Source organism: Pseudophryne corroboree, chromosome 9 (genome assembly GCF_028390025.1).
Source record: "Pseudophryne corroboree isolate aPseCor3 chromosome 9, aPseCor3.hap2, whole genome shotgun sequence".
Lineage (NCBI taxonomy): Eukaryota > Metazoa > Chordata > Amphibia > Anura > Myobatrachidae > Pseudophryne > Pseudophryne corroboree.
The window spans coordinates 442,652,717-442,677,058 of NC_086452.1; the positions used below are offsets into that span (position 1 = coordinate 442,652,717).

Sequence of the window (24,342 nt, forward strand, 5' to 3'; positions counted from 1 at the left end):
ATCCAAATGGCCCTTGGTAGAAAAAAAAGTTCCACACCCATGGTCTTACATCAGGGTTTGGTATGAGTTACTGGTGGCCGGGATCCTGGCGTTGAGCATCTTGACGCTGGGATCCTGGCAGCATAATGCCAGGGGGGGCGAGCGCAACGAGTCCCATGGTGGGCTCAGTGGCCACAGGTTCTATGCCCACTGAGTGTCATGGACACCCACGAGTTGGAATAGTCCCTGCTAGTCTGGATTAGGGGTGTGTGGGATGTAGGTGCCGGTAATGTGACCGGTGGTCTCATAAGTACATCCCGTGTGGGAGATGTACCAATCCTTCTGAAGCTGACAAGTGGAGTCATTGCCAGTAGCTACCAATCAGATTCTAGGCGTCCGTTATCTAGTATGTTCTATAAAATGATAGCTGGAATCTGGTTGCTATAGACAACGCCTCCATTTTTTTCTTTAGAATGTTTATTAAATCTTCCCCATGTCTGCATTCCCTGTATATAGACTGTAAGTGAAGTGTCTGAGCATTAAATAACTGTGCTCCTAAAAATGAGGGATTATTTTACTGACATTAATTATCATTTGCAATAACAAACTATCCTTCTACATTCCAGGATTCGTCTCAAGGAAACTCCATTTATCAGATCAATATGATTAAGTACATTAAGGAGAAGTATTTGGATCTTCAAGTCATCGCCGGAAATGGTAACAAGGATTTGCTGAAAATCCAATTTAATGCTATTATTCCGTATGATGTTTAATCTAATAAAGTAGAACATGCTTTGACCTACCGCTTCCAATCAGATGTTCCCGGCTCCTGAGGTGGCCTGAAGCTGATCTGATTGCCATGGGTTACAGCCACTTCCTGTCCGTTCCGCCATATTCTATCTACAAACGCTCTATCCGTCCTGATGAAGCTACGACCAACTGCAATATTTGTCCAAAAATAGCCTCGGTTTAAATAAGCCTCCTTGTTGACAGTATGCCTGGCCAGTCAGCCTAAAATGCTACTTGGCCTAATATGGAAAGGACTGTTGTACATTCACTAATATCTGTTTTTCAAAAATATATTTGAGACTGGATATTGGGAACCTACGGGTTACTCAGGGTGGGTGGCGTAATCACGTTGCAGACGCCAGGAAATCTGCGTCGGGGGATGCAGACCCTGGCCTCTGAACGCCAAAACACCTCCATCCCCAAAGTCACCTGCTGTATCCAGGGCACTGCGATTGATGTTGCAGAATTAGATCCAGTTAATTGATCACAATGCCCGATTCAATTGGCTGCAGGAATCACACGTGCAACTCTCCACAGGCAGGAAAAATCAACGTTACATGCATCTAACGCGTGGGAAACCCCATTGGGTTCTGCAGAATCGGTGGGTTTCTGCATGTTTACACATGTGAGGCGAAGCCTGTTGTACTCTGCAATACAATTCCTGTGCTGAGCCACCCGGCAGTCTCTCTGCAGCTATAAATAGAGCGGTGGCACATCCAGTAATGTGACACTCGGCGTGTAATGATAGGCAGGGGCATGTGTATGCCCTGGGATCACTCTCGGCTATCTGTATCATGTGGCAGCCTAAGGGACATGTGCAAAAGAATCCATTATATCTGGGATATTTTACTGCCTACTGTAAGGTATAAATATAGGTACGGAGGAACCTGTGACCATGGTAAATGTATGTAAACTCAACCAAACGCTTGTTTGTGTATTTGAGATTTACTTTTATTATCTTACACCGTGTTCTCTAATACACACAGTTGTGTTAATCCGATCAGACTTACAGTGACCGACACACTCTGTGACCATGGGGCATATGTATCACAGCTTGGCGAAAGATAATGTACCAACCAATCGGCTACTCACACTCTCTTTATTTATTTATTTATTTATTTTTCCCCTCCTTCCAAAAACTGCCTGTAACATGACCGTTAATAGCTGATTGGTTGGCAATTTACATCTTGCCAAGCTTTTGATACATATGCCTCCATGTCTGATTCACAGTGACACATACTCGTAATGACTCACAATATAATCTACGTGGAATGGGAACGTGGTGCTGCTGGAAAATTACGCCAGTGACTTGATGCAGGTGGGGCCGACACGTAACTGATCCAGCAGCATAAAAGAATAAAATCTCAATGCTGCCTACCTTTACCCAAAACGTAAAACATCCCAGCCACTGCCATATACAGTACAGAGCGCACCCTAGACACTGCCACACAATATTATCCCCTCATTGACAACCACTCTTTAAACAATCATCAGTTCCCTCATTCACATTACGAAACGCCACGTCATTAATTGGTTATGTACAGAATAACTACTCCTTCCTAATTACCTACATTAACCCAGTAGGTTGCATAGATGCATACCAGTGACTGGCTTTGTTGCAGCATCTGCATAAAGTCACATGGGCGGCGGCCAATAGACACAGCTGTGAGCGATTTCTTTTTCCACCTCTGAACAAAGCCCATGGGGGGAATTCAATTGTTTGAAAAGTTGGTTGGGTGTCTGCTGTGTGGTTTTTTTTTTTTTTTTCTTGTTCCCCCCCCCCCCCTCCCATCTGTTAGCTGGGGAAAAAAGACACCCAACCGACTCTTCAAACAATTGAATTCCCCCCCCCCCCCAGAATGTCTGACCCACAGACATTTGCCATCCGTGCTTCTTGTAGGGCCATAGTAATGTTTAATGTCACTCACCAGAAATGCTTTCGTTTCTTTGCAGTTGTGACTGCAGCGCAGGCTAAGAACCTTATTGACGCCGGAGCAGATGCCTTGAGGGTAGGAATGGGAAGCGGTTCCATCTGCATAACGCAGGAAGGTAATAATATTACAGCTGATCCGTGTAGTGACTGTGTGTGATTGCTGCCCGGGTAATCAGCACTGAGCGGGTGAACAGCAGCTGCAGATGGGTGTGTTTGGTGGGTAACCTATATGGCGCGTTAAGTACTGTGCACCGGTGTCCTTCCAGCTGGCTTGTACTGAAAAGCATCATCGTGCCATACCAAGATGCTGGCACTTATAGTTCCCCAGCTGGAGGGACACCAGTTGTCTAACCGTGCTTAGGGTGGTGCTAAAAAAAAATGCTTTCAATTTTATTTTCCTATGATTCTTTTTTCCACTTAATATAAAGCGGAAATATAGATAATTTAGTTTTATTTTATAATAAGCCAAAACTTGTGTATTAGCTATTCCCAACCCAAAATGTAAGGCTTTGCTTTTATTTTATTTTTTTATAGCTATTATAAATCCTGCAGCAAAAATTATTGCAAATTGGTGACCTTGGAAAATCACGCATCATTTAATTTCCCCCCCTGAATTGCTATCATACTGTGTACAATAGAAGGTCTAGTTGCTGGAAAATTCTCATTTAAAGGGCATTTAACTCTAGTCCATTCCAGGAAGCCGGTATTGTAAGCTAAATACTTCTTTTCCTTTACAACACACAGACACTTGAATCTTTAATGTAAGCCTGCAGAAATTTATGATCTGTTAGCTTGTAACAGTCAATTATATTAAATTGTCTGGGTGGGTCAGACTTGTGGCAGGAGGGTCTTTATATGTCTAGAGAGACCCAAAGCCTCACACTGAGAACCATTGGAGTGCTAGTTGCCTGGTTAGATGTGTTCTGTGTTTTGTTAAAGTATTTCCTGGCAGCACTGCCAGAACGTGTGTCAGCCTGAAAGCATTGGGACGTCGTCACCGTACATGGTCACGTTATCACGTGGAACTGGGTTTCGTTTTTTTGTTTTTCAATAAGTGAATGTAATTATCAGCTCCTTACTAGCCAAACCTCTCCTGCACTACATTCTGCCAATCCCACTCTGTGGAACTGTCTTCTACATACAGTGAATGATTCAGCGCTACATGCAAGTCAGACATAAAACAGTGCGCATAGAACTAAGGGGGTCATTCCGAGTTGTTTGCTCACTAGCAGTTTTTAGCAGCCGTGCAAACGCTATGCTGCCTCCCACTGGGAGTGTATTTTAGCTTAGCAGAAGTGTGAACGAAAGGATCGCAGAGCGGCTACAAAATAATTTTGTGTCGTTTTAGAGTAGCTCAAAACCTACTCAGCGCTTGCGATCACTTCAGACTGTTCAGTTCCTGTTTTGACGTCACGAACACGCCCTGTGTTCTCCCAGCCACGCCTGCGTTTTTCATGGCACGCCTGCGTTTGTTCGAACACTCCCCGAAAACGGTCAGTTGACACCCAGAAACGCCCACTTCATGTCAATCAGTCTGCGGCCAGCAGTGCGACTGAAATGCTTCGCTAGACCTTGTGTGAAACTACATCGGCCATTGTCATAGTACGACATGTGTGCGCATTGCGCCGCATATGCAGAGGTGCCTTTTTTTTTTGCCTGATCGCTGCACAGCGAACGAAAGCAGCTAGCGAACAACTCTGAATGACCCCCTAAATTCAGATATCCTCGCCGATGTAGACGCACCGCCCCTGTCCACACGCCTGGGTTCCTAGCTTCCATTATCAGTGCACACCTGCAGCAGCTCTAATCAAATGACTTTCTGCATGCACAGCACTCTAGATCACTCGTGATTTCGGCCTGAGTCCCATTGCCACCCATTTACACCCATTCAGCTGAAGGTAGAGTCACAACTGACTTTCCCAGCTGTTGAATTACACATCCCAGCATGCCCTGCAACAGTTTTAGCATGGCCAAATGGCAAAACTGTAGCAAGGCATGCTGGTATGTGTAGTTCAACAACAGCTGGAGGGCCGAAGGTTCCCCATCCCTGCCATAGATGCTAAAAACCCAACCTCTACACCTCCTGCATAAGCCTACATTTACCCATAGAAGCCTCAGGAAAACTCTGGATAAACTTAAGTGAATTGAGGCACGAGGTGCTGGGAAAGTTGACTGTACTGTACCAGAGACGCTAATGCATTACAAATGACAGTCCAGCGGCAGCATTCATTCTGTGGGCGGAACTAATAACCAATAAGGGGGCAGATGTATTAACCTGGAGAAGGCATAAGGAAGTGATAAACCAGTGATATGTGCAAGGTGATAAAGGCACCAGCCAATCAGATCCTAAGTGTTAATTTGCATATTGGAGCTGATTGGCTGGTGCCTTTATCACCTTGCACATATCACTGGTTTATCACTTCCTTATGCCTTCTCCAGGTTAATACATCTGCCCCAAGATCACTTATCAGTCCAGCCCCCACTCTGTGTAGGTGACAGGTCCACATTCCGCAATGCTCCGATGTTTCCAGCTGTGTGTGACTTGTCGTTGTGGCAGCCGCCCATGTTTTCCACTGCTATAGAAATTTATTGATATGACGCTGCTGCTGAATGAATTTATTTGTTATATATATTTTTGTTTTCCTATTTTTTTTTATTTTTTTTTTATTTAGCTGCACCCAAGATCCCCCCAGACCTAAAGTCTCACAGCCCCAAGTGCCCCTCTAGTGTGACAGGCACTTATAGTAAGTCACAGGTTTGTTTGGCCTGAGCCCCGAGGCGGCGCCCTGCTTGACTGATTGGTAGTTGTAGATGCACTTGGGGTTTTGCGGCTTTGGGGAACTTGCTGAACTCTCTGATAGGAAAGGCCATTTATGAAAGCAGGGTTCTATTTATGTATCTTTCTCCTCAAACATCCTCCCATGTTTCGTTGCCTGCGTTTTGCTCATGCCTGGTGGGGTCTAGAACCATAAACCACCAAAATGTTTTATTCCCTCCCTTTCCAATAACCGACCCAAATATTGCTCAGTTGTTGCTTTTAACATGCAGCCCTGTTGTGGAACTACATATCCCATCATCCCCTCCTACAGTCATGCTGGGATGTGTAGTTATACAGCAACTGGAGGGCTTCAGATTGAATATACCTGGTATAGAGTTGTGTTTTTTTTTTTTTTAATTGTTTCTTCCTTATTAGGGGGCAGATTCGTGTCATGTGGTTCTTACATTTCTATAAATATATATTTTTCCCTATAAAATATTGGACGCCCACACAGTAAAAGTACAGCGTTCCAAAGCTCCCACAGTGACACAGCCGTGAGTGGGAATAATAATGTCTCTGCCATTCAGGGTTCTGCCAGGCCCTGATTCTGCGTGAAGGGAAAATCGTTTTCTCTTTCACCGTTCACCACAGGATTTTCTGAACACTGCGCTTTTCTGACTGGCAAAGTGATTTCTCTAAGGAGCGCCTGTCCCCTAATGCTTTTAAGTAGATTTTTCTGTTTTTTTTTTTTTTTTTGTTTAGTGTTTTGTATTATTCCCTTAGCAAAGAATGTGTAAAAGAAAAAAACTGACGCGTACAGTAATTGCAGCGTCTCAGTCCTTTTGCTCTTCAAATCCGTAAGATTAATTCTGTACCAGAGAATCCCCCTGAACCCTGCTTTTGTTGGGGGGGGAATGACTGCATCATCCTAACCCCCTAGCACTCCAATTTGGAATTTCTGATACTGTGACATTTAATAATCCACACCAGCTGCTGCGGGTGAGATATAAAGGGAATGGTCACCCTTAATGTGGGATGAAAACAATCATGTGATGTCTGTCACCGGACCTTCTAATGTTTATCACCAGACAGGAACTCATCCCTCCTCTCCTGTCTACTCATCCATGCCAATGGCTTAGGTCAGTGTTTCCCCAGACTCTTTTCTCAGGGCACACTAACAGGCCAGGTTTTAAGGATATCCATGCTTGTGCACAGATGATAAAATCAGACTGACTGGGGGGGGGGGGGATTCAGTTGTTATTTGGGTGCCTCCGAGGTACTGACTAAGTCACCTGTGCTATATCATGGTTTTCACATTAATACCTGGGCTGTTAGGGTTCCTTGAGAACCGGATTTGGGAACTGCTGGCTCGGGGGGTATTTTGGGGAACTGACCATTCCCTTGCCAGCCTGCCTGGTTCCGAGCAGGAAAACCCAGCATTATCTTATTGCTCCTGTTTGACATTATAATAATGTTACGGTTTGATATTATAATGCTACTGTACTGTAATTACTAATCCTGCATGTGTTACAGCAGAGGGATGTGAGAATGCATGAGACAAATATTAATATTGTTAAAGTTGGACAAAAAAATCTGTCCAAACACTCCCATCCCCTCCCCCTCCTTAATTCCTCCCCATCCCACCTTATGTAGCGCCCACAAAAAGAGTGGACACGTTGGTTTTCTGATGTCGGATTGTATGTTTGTGTATAGCATGTCACTGCTGTGATCGTCACGTGTGTACTTGTTGCCTACATACAGTGCAGGCGGCTATTTATTGGTTTGAACCTTGGCCCGTGTCTTGGTGATGTTGTCCTAGGGAAGATTGAGGCTGTTCACTCATGGACGCTCGTTTGGTCCCTACACTTTCTGTTACCGGTGTAATTGGGTAAAATTTAAGCCTGCAAATCAACGTGAAACATTACAAAATAAATCTATGAATTTATGGACTAATACAAGTGCGTGCGATGAGCAGAGAATAAATGTTGCGGTACGGTATTGCTGCTGATAAATGATCCTTCGGCTGTTGCAGCCTGTGAAGCCCACGACAATGATGCTCTGTAACAATCCACTTTCCCACCTGAGCCTTGTTCTGTTATACTTATCTGTTATACTTATGGCAAAGATAAACGCTCAGGTATACATTTTAGATTGCAAGGTCCATTCATACCACCACTAGGGGGCAACGTGGGGAATGCTCTTTGTAGCACAGGACAATACACAAGCTCCAGGGTATATTTCTCTTACGTCCTAGAGGATGCTGGGGTCCACATTAGTACCATGGCGTATAGATGGGTCCACTAGGAGCCATTGGCACGTTAAGAGTTTGAGAGTGTGGGCTGGCTCCTCCCTCTATGCCACTCCTACCAGAAAATGTGCCCGACATTTGTCTGACATTTCCCTGTGTGTGTGTATGTTGTCTTGCATAGCCATGTCTAGGGACTCTGTCTATGCTGCAGAGGACTCTTCCTCTCAGGAGGAATCCATTCCATGTACACAGGAATGTAATGTCTTGTCTCAGATCCCTATTAATGAGACTGAGTGGTTAACCTCTAGGGCAGGGGTGGGGAACCTTTTTTTCTACCGAGGGCCATTTGGATATTTATAAAATCCTTCGGGGCCATACATAAATTCTCAACTTAAAAAAATAAGCCTGCCCCCCAGTAGGTCTACCCCTTAGAGGCAGTGTGTGTGTGTGTGCGCTGGAGGCGCGCATGCCATGGATGTGGCCAGTTAATATGGGACGTGATACACATATCCCCCAATAGTGCAGTGCCAGGTATACAGATGCCCCTCACAGTGCCAGGTATACAGATGCCCCTCACAGTGCCAGGTATACAGATGCCCCCCACAGTGCCAGGTATACAAATGCCGCCCCCCCGCGCTGTTTACCGCTGCATGCTGCACCTTTCGGCGGGACACGGAGGAGAGCGCGGCTATGTGGGGGTGGGGGGGGGGGGGGGCGGCGTGTAGGACTTGAAACCAGCCGCCAGTTCGAGAGCCAATCAGAGCTTGCGGACCGGCAGCCGCGGCTCCTGATTGGCTGCCGGTCCGCGAGCTGTGATTGGCCACCCGACTATAGCCGCGCTCTCCTCCCTGTCCTCAAAAGCTGAGACACGCTGCCGCCGGACTGAGCGGGTGGGCCGGAGCAAACTGCTTCGCGGGCCTTATACGGCCCCCGGGCCGGAGGTTCCCCACCCCTGCTCTAAGGGTATGATCTCTCAGATTTCTACTAGGGTAGCTCATACTGAGACTGAAACTCGGGTTTTAAAGAAGTCTATGGCAGTGTGGTCAGGTTCTGTTCCTATTCCTTCAAAATCCCCTAGCCACACCCACAGAAACGTGCACTTGCCCAGATTATGCAAGATGACATAGATACCGACTCTGACACGGCAGACGGTGATGGGGAGGTGCTGAGGGAGGCGGCATCCCTTGCAAAAGGGGTGCAGCTAATGATTGAGGCCATTAGAGAGGTGTTAAATATTACTGACACAACACCTGAGCAGGTTGAGGAGGCTTACTTCACAAACAATAAGAAAGCCTCGCTAACCTTCCCTGCATCTAAAGAATTAAACGCTTTTTCTTTATCATCCACTAGGGGTCACTGGAGTACTCTTGGGATATGGACGGGCTTCCGTAGGAACAGCACTGAATATTTAAATTTAGAACACTCCACCCCTCCATATCCCAGAGTACCTCAGTGTACTACCTCAGTGTTTTTTCTGTGCTCGAAGTAGTAACAGCTCTGTGGCTCAGGTCACAATTACTTTGAATATTTTTATTTTTATATTTCTCTATTTTTATACATCCCTTTCCCCCTTCCAAAAGGCAGGGTCAGGGATAGTGCAGCTGCTGATAGCAGCAGGGGCGTGTCGGGCCTCTCTGAAAGAGCTCCCTCACAGCCACACACACACATCCTGCAGGCTGGCCGGCGCTTAACTAAGAAGCCCCGTCGGAGCCTCATCACAGACAACAATTGCAGGTATGTGAGGGGGGAGAACGGGGCGGTCAGCTTCCGCTGCCGCCCCGACGTGTGGGGAAGGCGCGCAGCGGCTCCGGCCGCCGGATAACATAGCCGCTCAACTGCTCTGGCCGCCGGGTCTCATAACGCGCTGCTCCGGCGCTTCTCACAGCCCATCCGCTCCCCGCGTCTCTGAAGTCGCCGCTGGTCCGGCCGCCGCTTCTCCCGATGCTCCGGCCGCCGCTTGTATCAGCTGCGGCCCGTTACATAGCGCTAACACGCGCTCCCAGTCTTCCAGGTCCCGGCGCAGGGGTGCCCGATGCCCGGCCCGCACTGCACGCTATGAGCAGATGCGAGGGGGGGAGAAGGGACAGCAGCAATATCAGGCTGTTGGTAGTATAGCACACATTTATATAGATATATAATGATGTTTATGCTGGCAGGGAGACTGTTTATAAGATCAGTATGAAATGCACTGTGATTATATGTATAAGCATGGCAGCCATTTTAACCATGCTTCCTGTGTCTTCCTGCTGTGATTCCAGAACGTTCCAGTACTACATCTCTACTCCACCGGAGGCGCAGGGGTGTTAGTGGGAATTTGGGATCACATTTCATAGTACTGGCCACGTGTACTGCACTTTGCCAGATATATATACAGAGACACCTTACTGCTATTTTACTGAGTCGTGCAAGTGTCTGTTTTTGTGTATTGTATTGTCTGTCGCCATAATGAGTAAGGCACCAGCAAAAACTAAAAAGCATAATTGCAGAGTCTGTAGCAGTGTGTTACTGGATGGATCTACCACATGTACAGTATGTTTTGTGGATTCGGTTCAGAATACCATTTCTGCTCCAGTTTTACAACCAATGTCCTCACCGGACCCTCCGTGGGGTATGTTAGTAAATGTACTGGATAGGTTACAATCCGAATTGACCGCCGCTCGTCAGGAGCGGGAAACAGCAAGATCTGAGTCTAGGGTGAGACCGCCAGAACTACCGGAGGCGTCTCAGCCTTGCGTAAGGTCCAAATCCATTTTGGGTAAACGGGATAAATTTCATATGTCTTATGATTTTCCAGTTTCTGCTATGTTGCATTCTGACGATTCCATGCCAGACCTCACGGAACAAGATGAGGGTGAGGAGGGCGAAGTGGAGTCAGATGGCGAGGATTTTAACAGTTCCGGCATTGATGATCTCATCAGAGCGGTACGTCAGTCTCTGAAGTTTACTGAAACTGAAGAGCCTCTCACAAATGATCAGGTCGTATTTACGAAACAACGAAAAACGCCAATAAGTTTTCCTGTGTCGGAATCTCTTAATCAGATGTTAGTAGAAACACGACAGAATCCAGATAAACGGTTTTCTATACCTCGCAGATTTAAATCTAGTTATCCGTTTCCAGACTCGGTAACGTGTACATGGGAGAATTCACCAATAGTTGATTCTTCAGTGTCCAAGCTTACCAAGAAATTAACCATACCAGTGCCAGCAGCTACTACGCTTAAAGACCCTTCAGATCGCAAGATAGAAACTATGCTAAAATCCATGTATGTAGCAGCAGGTGTGATGCTGAGACCTGGATTGGTTGGCATTTGGGTCACTAAGGCGCTCATAATATGGCTTACAGAACTCAAATCTGCTTTACATGACGAAAACCTGATACTTCTTGTAAATCAAATGAGTGAGGCTGTAGAGTATCTCTGCACAGCGTCTACTGACGTCTGTCAGCTCGCTTCTCGTATTTCATCGTCTCTAGTAACGGCACGAAGAGCACTCTGGCTGCGTGCTTATCATGCGGAGGCAGAGGTCAAACGAGGGATAGAGGCGTTGCCTTACGATGGCAAGAAGTTGTTTGGTCCTGAATTGGACGCATGGATTGCTGAGGCTACGGGAGGTAAGTCTGTTTTCTTACTATTGCCTCCACCGGTAGCAAGAAGAAGGTACGCTGGACCTTCGTTCAAATCTTTTAGACCTCAGCCCTTTCGAGGACGTGGCAGAGGAACAGCCACGCCTGCTAGACGTGGTCGAGGACGTGGTTTTCAACAAACCAACACAACTCGCCAGGACGCTAAGGTTACCGACAAGCCAGTGGCATGACGGGCTACCAGCCCATCTCGGTTCTCCGATTGTGGGAGCACGCCTTCAGACGTTCCATTTGGCGTGGTTCCACACATCCGCGGATGGGTGGATCCGCAATTTAGTGTTAAAAGGTTACAAAATAGAGTTCGACTGTCTTCCACCTCTGCGGTTTTTCAAGACAGGATTGCCTCTGTCGGACGACAAGAGGACGGTTCTGCAAATTGCCATTCAGTCCCTACTGGATTCGGCAGTTTTGATTCCGGTCCCTGTACACCAACAGGGTCAGAGTTATTATTCAAGTCTGTTTGTGGTACCGAAGCCGGATGGCTCAGTCAGACCAATATTGAACTTAAAAGGTCTCCATCAGTACGTAACTTACTACAGATTCAAAATGGAGTCTCTGCGTTCGGTGATTGCGGGTTTAGAGCCAAAGGAATTTATGATTGCACTAGATCTCAAAGATGCGTACTTACACATTCCAATTTGGCAGCCTCATCAGAAATTCTTACGGTTTGCAATACGCCAGAAACATTACCAGATTCAGGCTCTACCGTTTGGCCTGTACCATTTGGCCAGCGCCTTGGGTATTCACCAAAGTGATGTCTGTGATGATAGCTCATCTCAGATCCCTGGGAGTGACAATAGTTCCGTATTTAGACGATCTGCTCATCAAAGCTCCGTCTCAACAGATACTTCTCCAACATGCGCTGCTAACATACGATGTACTGGTTCACCACGGTTGGATTGTCAACTTCAAGAAATCACATCTAATTCCGTCTCAACGCCTTCAATTCCTAGGTATGATTCTCGATACGGTCAATCAAAGAATTTACCTACCACAGCAGAAAGTACAAATTCTACGCCATCTAGTACAATTAGTGCTCAAGCCACGCACAGTGTCGGTACACTTGTGCATTCGCCTCTTAGGCACAATGGTGGCAGCTTTCGAAGCGCTTCAGTTCGGAAGATTTCACTCGCGTCCATTTCAACTGAATGTGCTCGCCCAGTGGTCGGGCTCGCATCTGCAGATTCACCACAGGGTGAGGTTGTCGCCAAGGGCAAGAGTATCTCTGCTCTGGTGGCTCAAGGAACACAATTTAACCGCAGGAAGACGGTTCGGAGGCTGGAATTGGATAATTCTAACTATGGACGCCAGTCTCGGAGGTTGGGGAGCGGTAATTCAAAATTGTCAGCTCCAGGGGGTCTCTGGGCGGATCACGAGAAATTGCTGTCTATAAATGTCCTAGAACTCCGCGCAATTTGCAATGCGCTACGACAAGCAGTGCACATGCTTCGCTCTCAGCCTGTCCAAGTGCAGTCGGACAATGCGACGGCGGTCGCATACATCAACAAACAAGGAGGAACAAGAAGCCGCATGGCAATGCGGGAAGTAGCTCGTATCCTCAATTGGGCGGAATGCCACCAGGTGATATTGTCGGCAGTGTTCATTCCGGGAGTGGACAACTGGGAAGCGGATTATCTCAGTCGTCGGGATTTTCATCCAGGCGAATGGGCATTAAATCCAGAAGTGTTTCACATGTTGGTTCAGAGATGGGGTTATCCTCAGGTGGACCTGATGGCGTCTCGACACAATCACCAAACGTTCCAGTATGTGTCCAGAACAAGAGATCCAAAGGCAGTGGCGGTGGATGCTCTCACTGTCGCGTGGCCGTACAGTCTTGTGTATCTGTTTCCACCGTTTCCGTTGCTCCCTCTGGTGCTAAAACGGCTCAAAAGAGAGTCTGTCACAGTCATACTAGTGGCGCCTCATTGGCCTCGGAGAGCTTGGTTCTCGGATCTCCGAGGACTACTCGCAGACGATCCTTGGCCGCTCCCAGTGCGTCCAGACCTGTTACAACAGGGTCCGTTCCTTTACCCCGATTTAGCGCGGCTGCGTTTGACGGGGTGGCTGTTGAGACTGCCCTCTTAAGAAGAGAGGGCATTCCAGATTCGGTTATACCAACCATATTACGAGCTAGGAAGCCGGTTACGGCAGCTCATTATTACAGAATATGGCGTGCCTATATAGGTTGGTGTGAAGCTCGGAAGTTTCCGACATCATCTTTCAAGTTATCCCGCCTTTTGTTGTTTCTACAAACAGGGTTAGATGGAGGACTGCGTTTATCTACACTAAAGGAGCAGGTATCTGCTTTGTCAATTTACTTTCAAAGACGATTGGCTCTATTGCCGTCTATACGCACTTTTCTCCAAGGTGTCCTCAGAGTACAGCCTCCATTCATTCCACCTACAGCGCCATGGGACTTGAATCTGGTTTTAGAGTTCTTACAGTCTTCATATTTTGAACCCTTACAGCAAGTGGATATAAAGTTTCTCACTTGGAAAACAATTTTTCTTCTAGCCTTAGCTTCGGCAAGGCGTGTTTCGGATTTGGGTATTTTGTCATGCAAGTCACCGTATTTGGTGTTTCATGATGACAGAGCGGAACTTCGGACGAATCCCGCTTTCTTACCAAAGGTAGTGTCATCTTTTCACATCAATCAACCAATAGTAGTTCCTGTGTTGACAGCACATTCTGGAACTCTGGATGTGGTACGCGCATTACGCGTTTATGTATCCCGAACGTCTTCAGTTCGTAAGACGGATACGTTGTTTGTTCTCGATGATGCTGCCAAGATGGGGTTGGCCAGCATCTAAACAAACCTTATCCAGATGGATAAAACTAACCGTACGTCAGGCTTACCTTCATGCTAGGTTACAACCACCTACATCAGTAACCGCTCATTCCACACGTTCTGTGGGAACTTCATGGGCAGCTGGTCGAGGAGCTTCTACGACGCAGCTTTGCCGTGCGGCTACATGGTCTTCAGTGCACGCGTTTGTGCGCTTTTACAAGTTTGATACGTTTGCGGCATCAGCATCTAGCTTTGGCCGCCTAGTGTTACAGGTGCCAAACAGCTCTCCCGCCCACGGGGGAAGCTTTGGTACGTCCCAAGAGTACTCCAGTGACCCCTAGTGGATGATAAAGAAAATAGGATTTTGGTACTTACCAGGTAAATCCTTTTCTTTGAATCCATAAGGGGCACTGGACGCCCACCCAGAGCAGTTTTACCTGGGTTGTATTAAGCTCAGAGGAGCTTATGGTAACACATTTTCACCGATTGGTTCAAATTATAAAGGTCTATCGGTTATGGTGTCAACTGTTTAGTTGTCAGTAACGTTGTGTGTCAACTTTGTTGTTGTCCGTTATGTTATAGGAATTCTCCATTGTCAACCTCTCTATAGTTCCTGTTCAGCTCAGTAAAAAACACTGAGGTAGTACACTGAGGTACTCTGGGATATGGAGGGGTGGAGTGTTCTAAATTTAAATATTCAGTGCTGTTCCTACGGAAGCCCGTCCATATCCCAAGAGTACTCCAGTGCCCCCTATGGATTCAAAGAAAAGGATTTACCTGGTAAGTACCAAAATCCTATTATTTGAAAAATCCTGGGAAAACCTGGAGAAAAAATTCCAGATTCCCAAAAGGATTCTGGTTGCTTTTCCCGTCCCTCAGGAAGATAGAAAAAAAAAATTGGAAAACCCACCCATAGTTGACGCATCTGTTTCCAGACTGTCAAAAAAGGTGGGTTTACCTGTCCGTGGATCTACCGCGTTAAAAGAACTGGCTGATCGTAAGATTGACACTACGCTCAAATCCATATACACTGCTTCAGGGGTGGCGCTGAGGCCTACTATTGCCTGCACATGGATCTCTAAAGCTATAGTAAAGTGGTCAGGCACGTTACTAGAGGATTTGGATTTAATGGATAGAAGTGACATTGAATTATTTTTACGTAACATACAGGATTCTGCGGGGTTCATGGTGGAATCCATGAATGACCTGGGTACGCTGACTGCAAGAATATCTTCCATGGCTGTCTCAGCACGCAGGGGACTCTGGCTACGCCAATGGTCTGCAGATGCGGAAACCAGGAGAAGTGTGGAGAACCTACCCTACACAGGCCAGGCTCTATTTGGGGAAGCATTGGATGCGTGAATTTCCACGGCAACCGCAGGTATGTCACCTTTTTATTCCCTCCGCTACGCCTCCTACGAAGAAACCCTTTCTTCGTCTGCATCACAGTCCTTTCGGACCGCTAAGACAAAAAAGTCCAAGCCTACTACCACCTTCTTTAAAAGTGGGCAAAATACAAAAAGCCTGCACCTGCAGGCTCCCAGGACCAGAAGCCTGCTTCTGATGCCTCAAAATCCTCAACATGACTGTGGACCACACAGCCTGGAGGACGGGCTGGTGGGGGTGAGACTCAGACGTTTCTGCCACGTCTGGGTGTTGTCCGGCCTGGACCCCTGGGTACAGGATATTGTGTCCCAGGGGTACAAACTGGAGTTTCAAGAAACCCCACCTCACCGACTCTTCAAATCAGGCTTGCCAGCTTTATTGACAGACAGAAATGTCCTACTGGAAGCTATCCAAAAATTGGAAAAGTCAGAGGTCATTGTTCCAGTTCCACCTCATATTCACAACGTGGGTTACTATTCAAACCTTTTCGTGGTACCGAAACCGGATGGTTCAGTCAGACCAATTTTGAACTTGGAATTGCTAAACCCTTATCTAAGGGAGTTCAAATTCAAAATGGAGTCTCTGAGAGCGGTGATCTCGGGTCTGGAGGAGGGGGAGTTTCTGGTATCTCTGGATATCAAGGATGCGTATCTCCACATTCCGATTTGGCCTCCGCACCAGGCTTATCTCAGATTTGCACTGTTAGACAGTCACTATCAGTTTCAGGCACTGCCGTTCGGTCTCTCCATGGCACTGAGGGTATTCACCAAGGTGATGGCAGAGATGACGGTTCTCCGCAGACAGGGAGTGAACATAATTCCATACCTGGACGATCTGCTGATAAAGGAGTCATCCAGGGAGAAGCTGTTGCAGTCCATTGCTCTCACGACTCATCTGTTCAGGGTCCATGATTGGATCCTGAACCTTCCAAAGTCACATTTGGAGCTGACAAGGAGATTGTCTGTCTTTCCTGGGGATGATCCTCGACACTGAAGTGCAAAGGGTGTTTTTACCGGAAGAGAAAGCGTTGGTGATGCAAACAATGGTCCGGGATGTCCTTAAGTCAGCCCGGGTTTCGGGTCATCAGTGCATTCGCCTTCTTGGGGAAGATTGTTGCCTTCTACGAGGCTCTACAAATTTCATGCTCGATCCTTCCAACTGGATCTCCTAGACCAGTGGTTGGGTTCTCCTCTACATATGCACCTGAGGATACGTCTGTCGCCGAAAGCAAGGATTTCACTCCTTTGGTGGCTACAAATGCCTCGCCTTCTGGAGGGCTGCAGGTTTGGGATTCATGACTGGATCCTTCTAACCACGGATGCAAGTCTCTGAGGCTGGGGCGCAGTCACTTAAGGCGAAACCTTCCAAGGAAGGTTGTCAAGTCTGGAATCCAGTCTTCAAATAAACATGCTGGAACTAAGAGCCGTATACAGCGGTCTTCTTCGAGCAACTCTCCTTCTGCGAGATCGACCCATTCAAGTGCAGTCGGACAATGTAATGACAGTGGCCTACATAAACCGTCAAGGCGGAACAAAGAGCAGAGCTGCAATGTCAGAGGTGACAAGAATCGTCCTCTGGGTGGAAAAGCACGTGTTAACACTGTCGCCAATTTTCATTCCGGGAGTGGACAACTGGGAAGCTAACTTCCTCAGCAGACACTGGGGTAAATTTACTAAGGTGGGAGATTTTTAGAAGTGGTGATGTTGCCCATAGCAACCAATCAGATTCTACTTAACATTTGTCTAGCTGCTTCTAGAAGATAATAGATACAATCTGATTGGTTGCTATGGGCAACATCACCAGTTCTAAAAATCTCCCACCTTAGTAAATTTACCCCACTATCTCCATCCAGGAGAGTGGGGCCTCCATCCAGAGGTGTTCACGGAGGTGACAAATCTTTGGGGGGTTCCTCAAATAGACATGATGGCCTCCCGCCTCAACAAAAAACTTCGCAGGCATTGCTCAAGGTCAAGAGACCCACAAGCAGTGGCGGTGGACGCCCCTGGTAACTCTGGGTGTTCCAGTCGGTGTACGTGTTTCCTCCACTTCCACTAATTCCAAGGATTCTAAAGCTCATAAGGAGAACAATCCTCATTGCTCCGGACTGGCCAAGAAGGGCTTGGTACGCGGATCTTTTGGATCTACTGCTGGAAGAGCCGAGGCCTCTTCCTCGTCGGGAGTACCTGCTGCAGCAGGGGCCATTCGCTTATCAAGACTTACCTCAGCTACGTTTGACGGCATGGAGGTTGAATGCCAGATCTTAGCTCGGAAGGGCATTCCGAACAAGGTTATTCCTACCCTGATACAGGCTAGGAAAGGAGTAACGTCTAAACCTTACCATCGCATTTGGAAAAAGTATGTATCTTGGTGCGAGTCCAAGAAGTTTCCTACGATGGACTTTCAACTGGGACGTTTTTCTCCTCTTCCTGCAAGCAGGTGTGGATATGGGCCTACAGTTGGGATCCGTAAAGGTCCAGATTTCGGCCCTACCCATTTTCTTCCAGAAACAATTGGCTTCCCTCCCTGAGGTTCAGACTTTTTTTTTTTTGAAAGGGGTTCTGCACATCCAGCCTCCCTTTGTGCCGCCTACGACGCCCTGGGATCTTAACGTGGTGTTGCAGTTCCTCCAATCTGATTGGTTCGAACCTCTACCGGAGGTTGCGGTCAAGTTTCTCACGTGGAATGCTGTCACTTTGTTGGCCTTGGCTTCAACTAGATGTGTGTCGGAGTTGGGGGCTTTGTCTTGTAAGAGCCCCTACTTGATCTTCCATTAAGATAGAGCTGAGCTCTGGACACATCTGCAGTTCCTTCCAAAGCTTGTGTCTGCATTTCATATTAACCAACCTATTGTGGTGCCAGCTGCTACTGACTCCTCAATTTTATCAAAGTCCTTGGATGTTGTAAGGGCTCTGAAAATCTGTGAAGAGGACTGCTTGTCACAGAAAATCGGACTCTGTCCTGTATGATCCCAAGAAACTTGGGTGTCCTAAGCAGACTATCTCTCGCTGGATCAGGTTCACTATCCAGCATGCGTATTCTACAGCAGGATTGCTGTGTCCTACATCTGTTAAGGCCCACTCTACTCGTAAGGTGGGTTCTTCCTGGGCGGCTGCCCGGGGTATCTCTGCTTTACAGCTTTGCCGAGCGGCTTCTTGGTCTCGGTCGAACACGTTTGCTAAGTTCTACAAGTTCGATACTTTGACCAAACTTCAGGTCCTCAGAGGCCAATTGGTTTTGCAGGAGCCACCGCGCTCTCCCTCCTGTTCTGGGAGCTTTGGTACATCACCATGCTACTAAAGTGGACCCCAGCATCCTCTAGGATGTAAGAGAAAATAGGATTTTAATTACCTACCGGTAAATCCTTTAAGTGTAAATGTAAAACGCATGGAATGGGTGACCTGATTTTAATGGGCCGTTTAAAAGAATCGCATCAGACCAGCTAGTGGCCACGGAGAAACTGGAATGTTGGAGGGTGACAACTATTTTGTAGGGGTCGTATCTGAGCAGGGTTCACAATTATGGGGTAATTCAGACCTGATCGCTAGGCTGCGTTTTCGCACAGCGGGCAATCGGGTCTAAACTGCGTATGCACCGCAATGCGCAGGCGTGTCGCATGGGTACAAAGCGGATCGCCGCTCAGCGATGTGTTTGTGTGACAGATCCGTTCGCACTGGCGATCGCAAGGAGATTGACAGGAAGAAGACGTTTGTGGGTGGTAACTGACCATTTTCAGGGAGTGTCTGGAAAAACGCAGGCGTGTCCATGTGTTTGCAGGGAGGGTTCCCGACGTCAATTCTGGTCCCGGAGAGGCTGAAGTGATCGCAGCGGCTGAGGAAGTCCTGGGCAACTCAGACTGCACAAAATCTGTTTGTACAGCTCTGCTACACATGCGTTCGTATACTTGCACATATAAAATACACTCCCCTGTAGGCGGTGACAATCTGATTAGATATACATAAAATACGTAATCGTGCTAAAATGGGATTTGAGAGCAGCTCTATTAAAAATTATACAATGTGGAATAGAAGTAATGAGCGCTTGATATGTATATGTGTAAAACCTGTGGAAAAATAAAAAGTTAGTAAAATGTTTACAGCCCTTTTAGGACTTTTTAAGGATCGGGTTCCAATTAAGCCAAAAGATGCGGATTAGTATGATTCCTGTCTAACCCTATCTAAATACCTGTCAGTCCGTTTTGGTAATAGCAGAGCTTCCTCATCAGCGTGTGGTGGAATTCCTTGCTCCTATGTTCTTGCAGAACGATGATTACGGCACCTGTAGCTTGATGAGAAATACGGTGCCTGCTCTCCACTGTTGAACTGTATTATCGGCTGACGGCTATAGTTAGTGGCTGGCGGCTGTAATTAGCGGCTGACAGCTGGCTGGTTCCCCGTCTCTGTAGATGAAGGGCTTATGCCTGAAACGCGTTGGATTTTATGTTTTAAGGATCTAATGCTGTGCACTAAACTGCAATACTAAACGTGACACAGACGGGGAACCAGCCAGCCGTCAGCCGCTAATTACAGCCGTCAGCCGCTATCTATAGCTGTCAGCCACTAATACAGTTCAACAGTGGAGAGCGGGCACCGTATTTCTCATCAAGCTACAGGTGCCGTAATCATCGTTCTGCAAGAACATAGGACCAAGGAATTCCACCACACGCTGATGTGGAAGCTCTGCTATTACCAAAACGGACTGACAGGTATTTAGATAGGGTTAGACAGGAATCCTACTAATCTGTATCTTTTGGCTTAATTGGAACCCGATCCTTAAAGTCCTAAAAGGGCTGTAAACATTTTACTAACTTTTTCTTTTTCCACAGGTTTTGCGCATATACACATGGTGACAATCTGATTGCAGCAGTACAAAAATCGCTTGCTAGCGATTAAGTCTGAATTGCCCCCTTAGTGCTTTACTTCTTGATGTACATGTTTGTATAGGCAGTCCCTCAATCTCTATTTGCAGACCTCTGTCAGATGATATAGGTTAATAACCTCTGTAATGAGAATATTTATTTTTCTTTACAATTTAAATCCTACAGAAATACTTTGCTTGTCTGTATTAAAATGAAATATTGATTACTCCGCTAGCTGTTCTGTTAGTAGATTGGGATAGTTATCCCTACTGAATGCATTTGGTCAACAGAATCCTTTACAATTGCAAGAAGCTCCATAATTAGCGATTGCAACTGTGCCACCCGCTGAGTACAGCCAGACGCAACCGCAAAAACCAAGTATCCTGCGTTACAGTAACACTAATAAGCAATGGTCCTAAAGGAAGAGAGCTGGGTGTAATGTTATGCTAGTCATCTGCTGCGGACTATTATCCTATCATTACAATACTTGTGCTGCGCTTATAACTAGGCTGAACGGCGCTTCCTTTCTTCGTGTGAATGGTTACTCTGTACAATACCTCACCGGTTTATAGCAAATTGATGTATGTTGTCGTAGTGCATATTGCCGCCGGCTCAGTCTGCAGGCGACAGGTACACTTCAAGACGGGCAGTCTTTGTAATTTCTGCACAATCCCCCTTATTACGTGAATTGTGTGTGGTTTTTTGTTTTTTTCCCAAGCTAATTCCCCGTTAATTGGATAGTCATTTGAATGTGTCCTCCTTATGTGTTCACTGCAGTGCTTGCGTGTGGAAGGCCTCAGGCTACTGCTGTGTACAAAGTGTCCGAGTATGCAAGAAGATTTGGCGTCCCTGTGATCGCGGATGGTGGGATTCAGACAGTCGGCCATATTGCAAAGGCTCTCTCCCTTGGCGCCTCTACAGGTACATGTCCTCTTATAGTTTATCACCGGAAATGGTCCACAAAAGATTGTCCCACAGCGCACTTGAGTGACGTGAAATAAGTCTTACTTGTAATGTTTAAAAGACCTACTGAGGTATCTAGGCATGCTGTGAGTTGAAGTTCAGGATGGCTGTGATGGAGATATGTGCACTCTGGTCTCCAACCTTTTCAGACACTAGAGCAGTTTGTTGTCAAAAATGACTATTTCTGGCATTTAGCTTTTGAGGGTGCTATGTGGTCAGGCCCACCATCAAGAGGGTGCTGCAGTCCAGGGCCCAGCCATAAAGGGGGCCTGGGTGGCAGCAGTGTGGGTAGCACCGGTTCGTCAGTGTTACAGCTAGTGCACTGGCAACAGCCATGTAGGGACAAAGACAGCGGCAATTTAAATGTGCCACTTGCCGCAAGCCAAACGGGGCATGCGGACTGGCAGCCAATCAGGAGCCGTTGGCTCCTGATTGGCTGTCGGTCTGCGAGCTCCAATTGGCCACGCCCTCTGTCACATTTGACATACCGCTGTCCTTGTCTTTACATGACTGCTTCGTGCTGCTGCCGGTGCACTAGCTGTAACACTGAAGACCCGGCGCTACCTACTCTCATTCCCCCTCTTCCTGTCACTCTAACTCCCCCTGTCACCCTCTCCGTCACATCTATCCACAGCTCCTCTCGCCTCTGTATCCCACCTAACCCCCGTGGGGTCCTGCCCATTTTGTCAGTACCGGGTACCACAATTTCTGATGGCAGCCCTGTATGTGGTAAATCCCATATGTGGGCGAGGAAGGATTCTGTGGGTGACGGCTCTCCTCCTTAGGCAGGGTGCAACTGGCCAATGGATGGGCTGACCGATTTTTAATGATTGGTAACCATTATACACAAACGATCTTGTGCTTACACACTTACCAATTGTCCGCCCGATCTGTCTGGCCGGCAAACCCATTTGAATAAGACTTTAAGGATGTTGGCAAGAACTAAATCCCCCTCTTTCCGTGAAATATGATTGGAAAGATTTAAACTAATTAAAGATTCGATCAGAATCTTCTTTCAATACAAATACCCCCCCTGGCTTACGGCGGTCATGTCTGGGTCTGTAACCGTCCGGTGTTCTGGTTGCAGTTATGATGGGATCCTTGCTGGCAGCGACCACAGAAGCCCCGGGTGAATATTTCTTCTCTGACGGCATTCGGCTAAAGAAATACCGCGGCATGGGTTCCCTTGATGCCATGGACAAGAACGTGAGCAGCCAGAAGAGATATTTCAGGTGAGGAATAGATGCAGAACCACCACTAAACCCTTGAGCTTGCATCTTGTGGAATGGATATCTGTGGCTCGCTGTACAACAGCGCCCTCTATAGGCTGCTGGAATTTTCCTGTTCTTCATTCATGTTTTCTCTCCTCAGCGAGGCAGATAAGATTAAAGTGGCACAGGGTGTATCTGGCGCCGTACAAGACAAGGGATCCATTCACAAGTTTATTCCGTATTTGATTGCTGGCATCCAGCACTCCTGCCAGGATATCGGTGCAAAGAGTCTAATGCAAGTCCGGTAAGTAGTAAGCCCCACTTCCTTTTCCCTAAGCTAGCTAGGAAGAGACTTTGGATAACGGTCATCCAGCCCTATGTGCTGCATAAGTGTTTTATCTCCTTGTATGGACCATCCAAGGCACATTCAAAATGTATCTAAAATGCACCTCCAACATCTGGAACGACGATCCCTATGGAGAGAAGTAGGCTGGTGCACTAAGGCATTCAGTGCCAACACCAAGGCACAGATCAGTGCAGAAAGGAGAACCCTTTCTTTTTCATCCACTAGGGGTCACTGGAGTACTCTTGGGATATGGACGGCTTCCGCAGGAACAGGGCACTGAATATTTAAATTTAGAACTCTCCACCCCTCCATATCCCAGAGTACCTCAGTGTTTTTTCTGTGCTCGATGTAGCAACAAGGCTTGTGTAGCTCAACCACACTTCTTTTGAATATATTTTTATTTTTATTATATTTTTGATTTTTCTTTTTCACTTTCTCCACATCCCTTCCCCCCCCCCCCCCCCCCCCCCCTTCCGAAAGGTGAGGGTCCGGGAGAGTGGAAGCTGCTACTGTGGCGTGTCTGTCCTCTCTAAAAGAGCACCCTCACAGCCAAGTGCATACAACCTGCAGGAAAGGCTGGACGGAGCTTGCAGATGAAGCCCCGTCATAGCCCCTCACCACAGGCGTCCAGGTATGTTGGGGACGGGGCGGTCAGGTCACGCTGCCGCCCCGCTGTGTGGGGACACTGTACGGTGAAGCGCCGCCCGCCGCTATGTGAGGAGCTTGTGAGCGGATGCCGAACCCTCTCAGTCCCGCCGCTAACAGAGCCGCGCCGGCCGCATTTGCTGCACACCATAGATGCCGCTCCACGGCTCTATGAAGCGCGCTCCCGCTCCCTGGCTCCCTCTACCTCGCTCCCCGTAATCAGAGCAGATAGCTCAGTCATGTAAGCCCCGGCTATTAAGCCTTTCTTAACCGGATTATTCCCAGGTTATATCTGTTTTGCAAAGTTAACCTGTACTGTGATTTTAACTGTAAGCATGGCATGGTGGCCATTTTAACCATGCTTCCTGTTCTTCCTGTTGTGATTCCAGAACGTTCCTGTACTACATCTCTACTCCACCGTAGGCGCAGGGGTGTTAGTGGGAATTTGGGATCAGATTTCATGTAGTACGGGCCACGTGCACTGCACTTGGCCAGAGAGATATAGATAGAGATATATAACCTGGTGTTAAAACTTTATTACACTATTTCGGCTACCTTCTTTCCTTTCATTGGTGATCATTGAGCATTAGAAGTACCATGAGGTTCTGGAGCTAAAGGGAGAAATCTATCCAGTTCGGGAATTCCCATTTTGAGAGCGTGCGATTTAATTAAGTGGTTAACTCCACTCATGATGGTACTTGCGTTTTTCTAAGGGTGTTATTGAACTGGTGGAGGTTTTCATTTGAAGGATCTTAATATACTGCACTAGTAGGCGCACCTCCTTTCTAGATCCATCAAAAC

General features: G+C 47.2%; 1 protein-coding gene across 2 annotated transcripts in view; it reads left to right on the top strand.

Moving 5' to 3' along the window:
* The window catches only part of IMPDH2 (inosine monophosphate dehydrogenase 2), a 100,376-nt gene that overhangs the window by 37,905 nt on the left and 38,129 nt on the right, over positions 1 to 24,342 (top strand). The window contains exons 8-13 of one of the 2 annotated variants that reach the window (XM_063941126.1): positions 606 to 696; positions 2,722 to 2,817; positions 5,374 to 5,445; positions 21,154 to 21,297; positions 22,427 to 22,571; positions 22,711 to 22,854. In XM_063941126.1, the coding sequence (XP_063797196.1) occupies positions 606 to 696; positions 2,722 to 2,817; positions 5,374 to 5,445; positions 21,154 to 21,297; positions 22,427 to 22,571; positions 22,711 to 22,854 (692 nt within the window). The remainder of the gene's footprint in view (positions 1 to 605; positions 697 to 2,721; positions 2,818 to 5,373; positions 5,446 to 21,153; positions 21,298 to 22,426; positions 22,572 to 22,710; positions 22,855 to 24,342) is intronic. The other variant, XM_063941127.1, reaches the window with a different exon arrangement.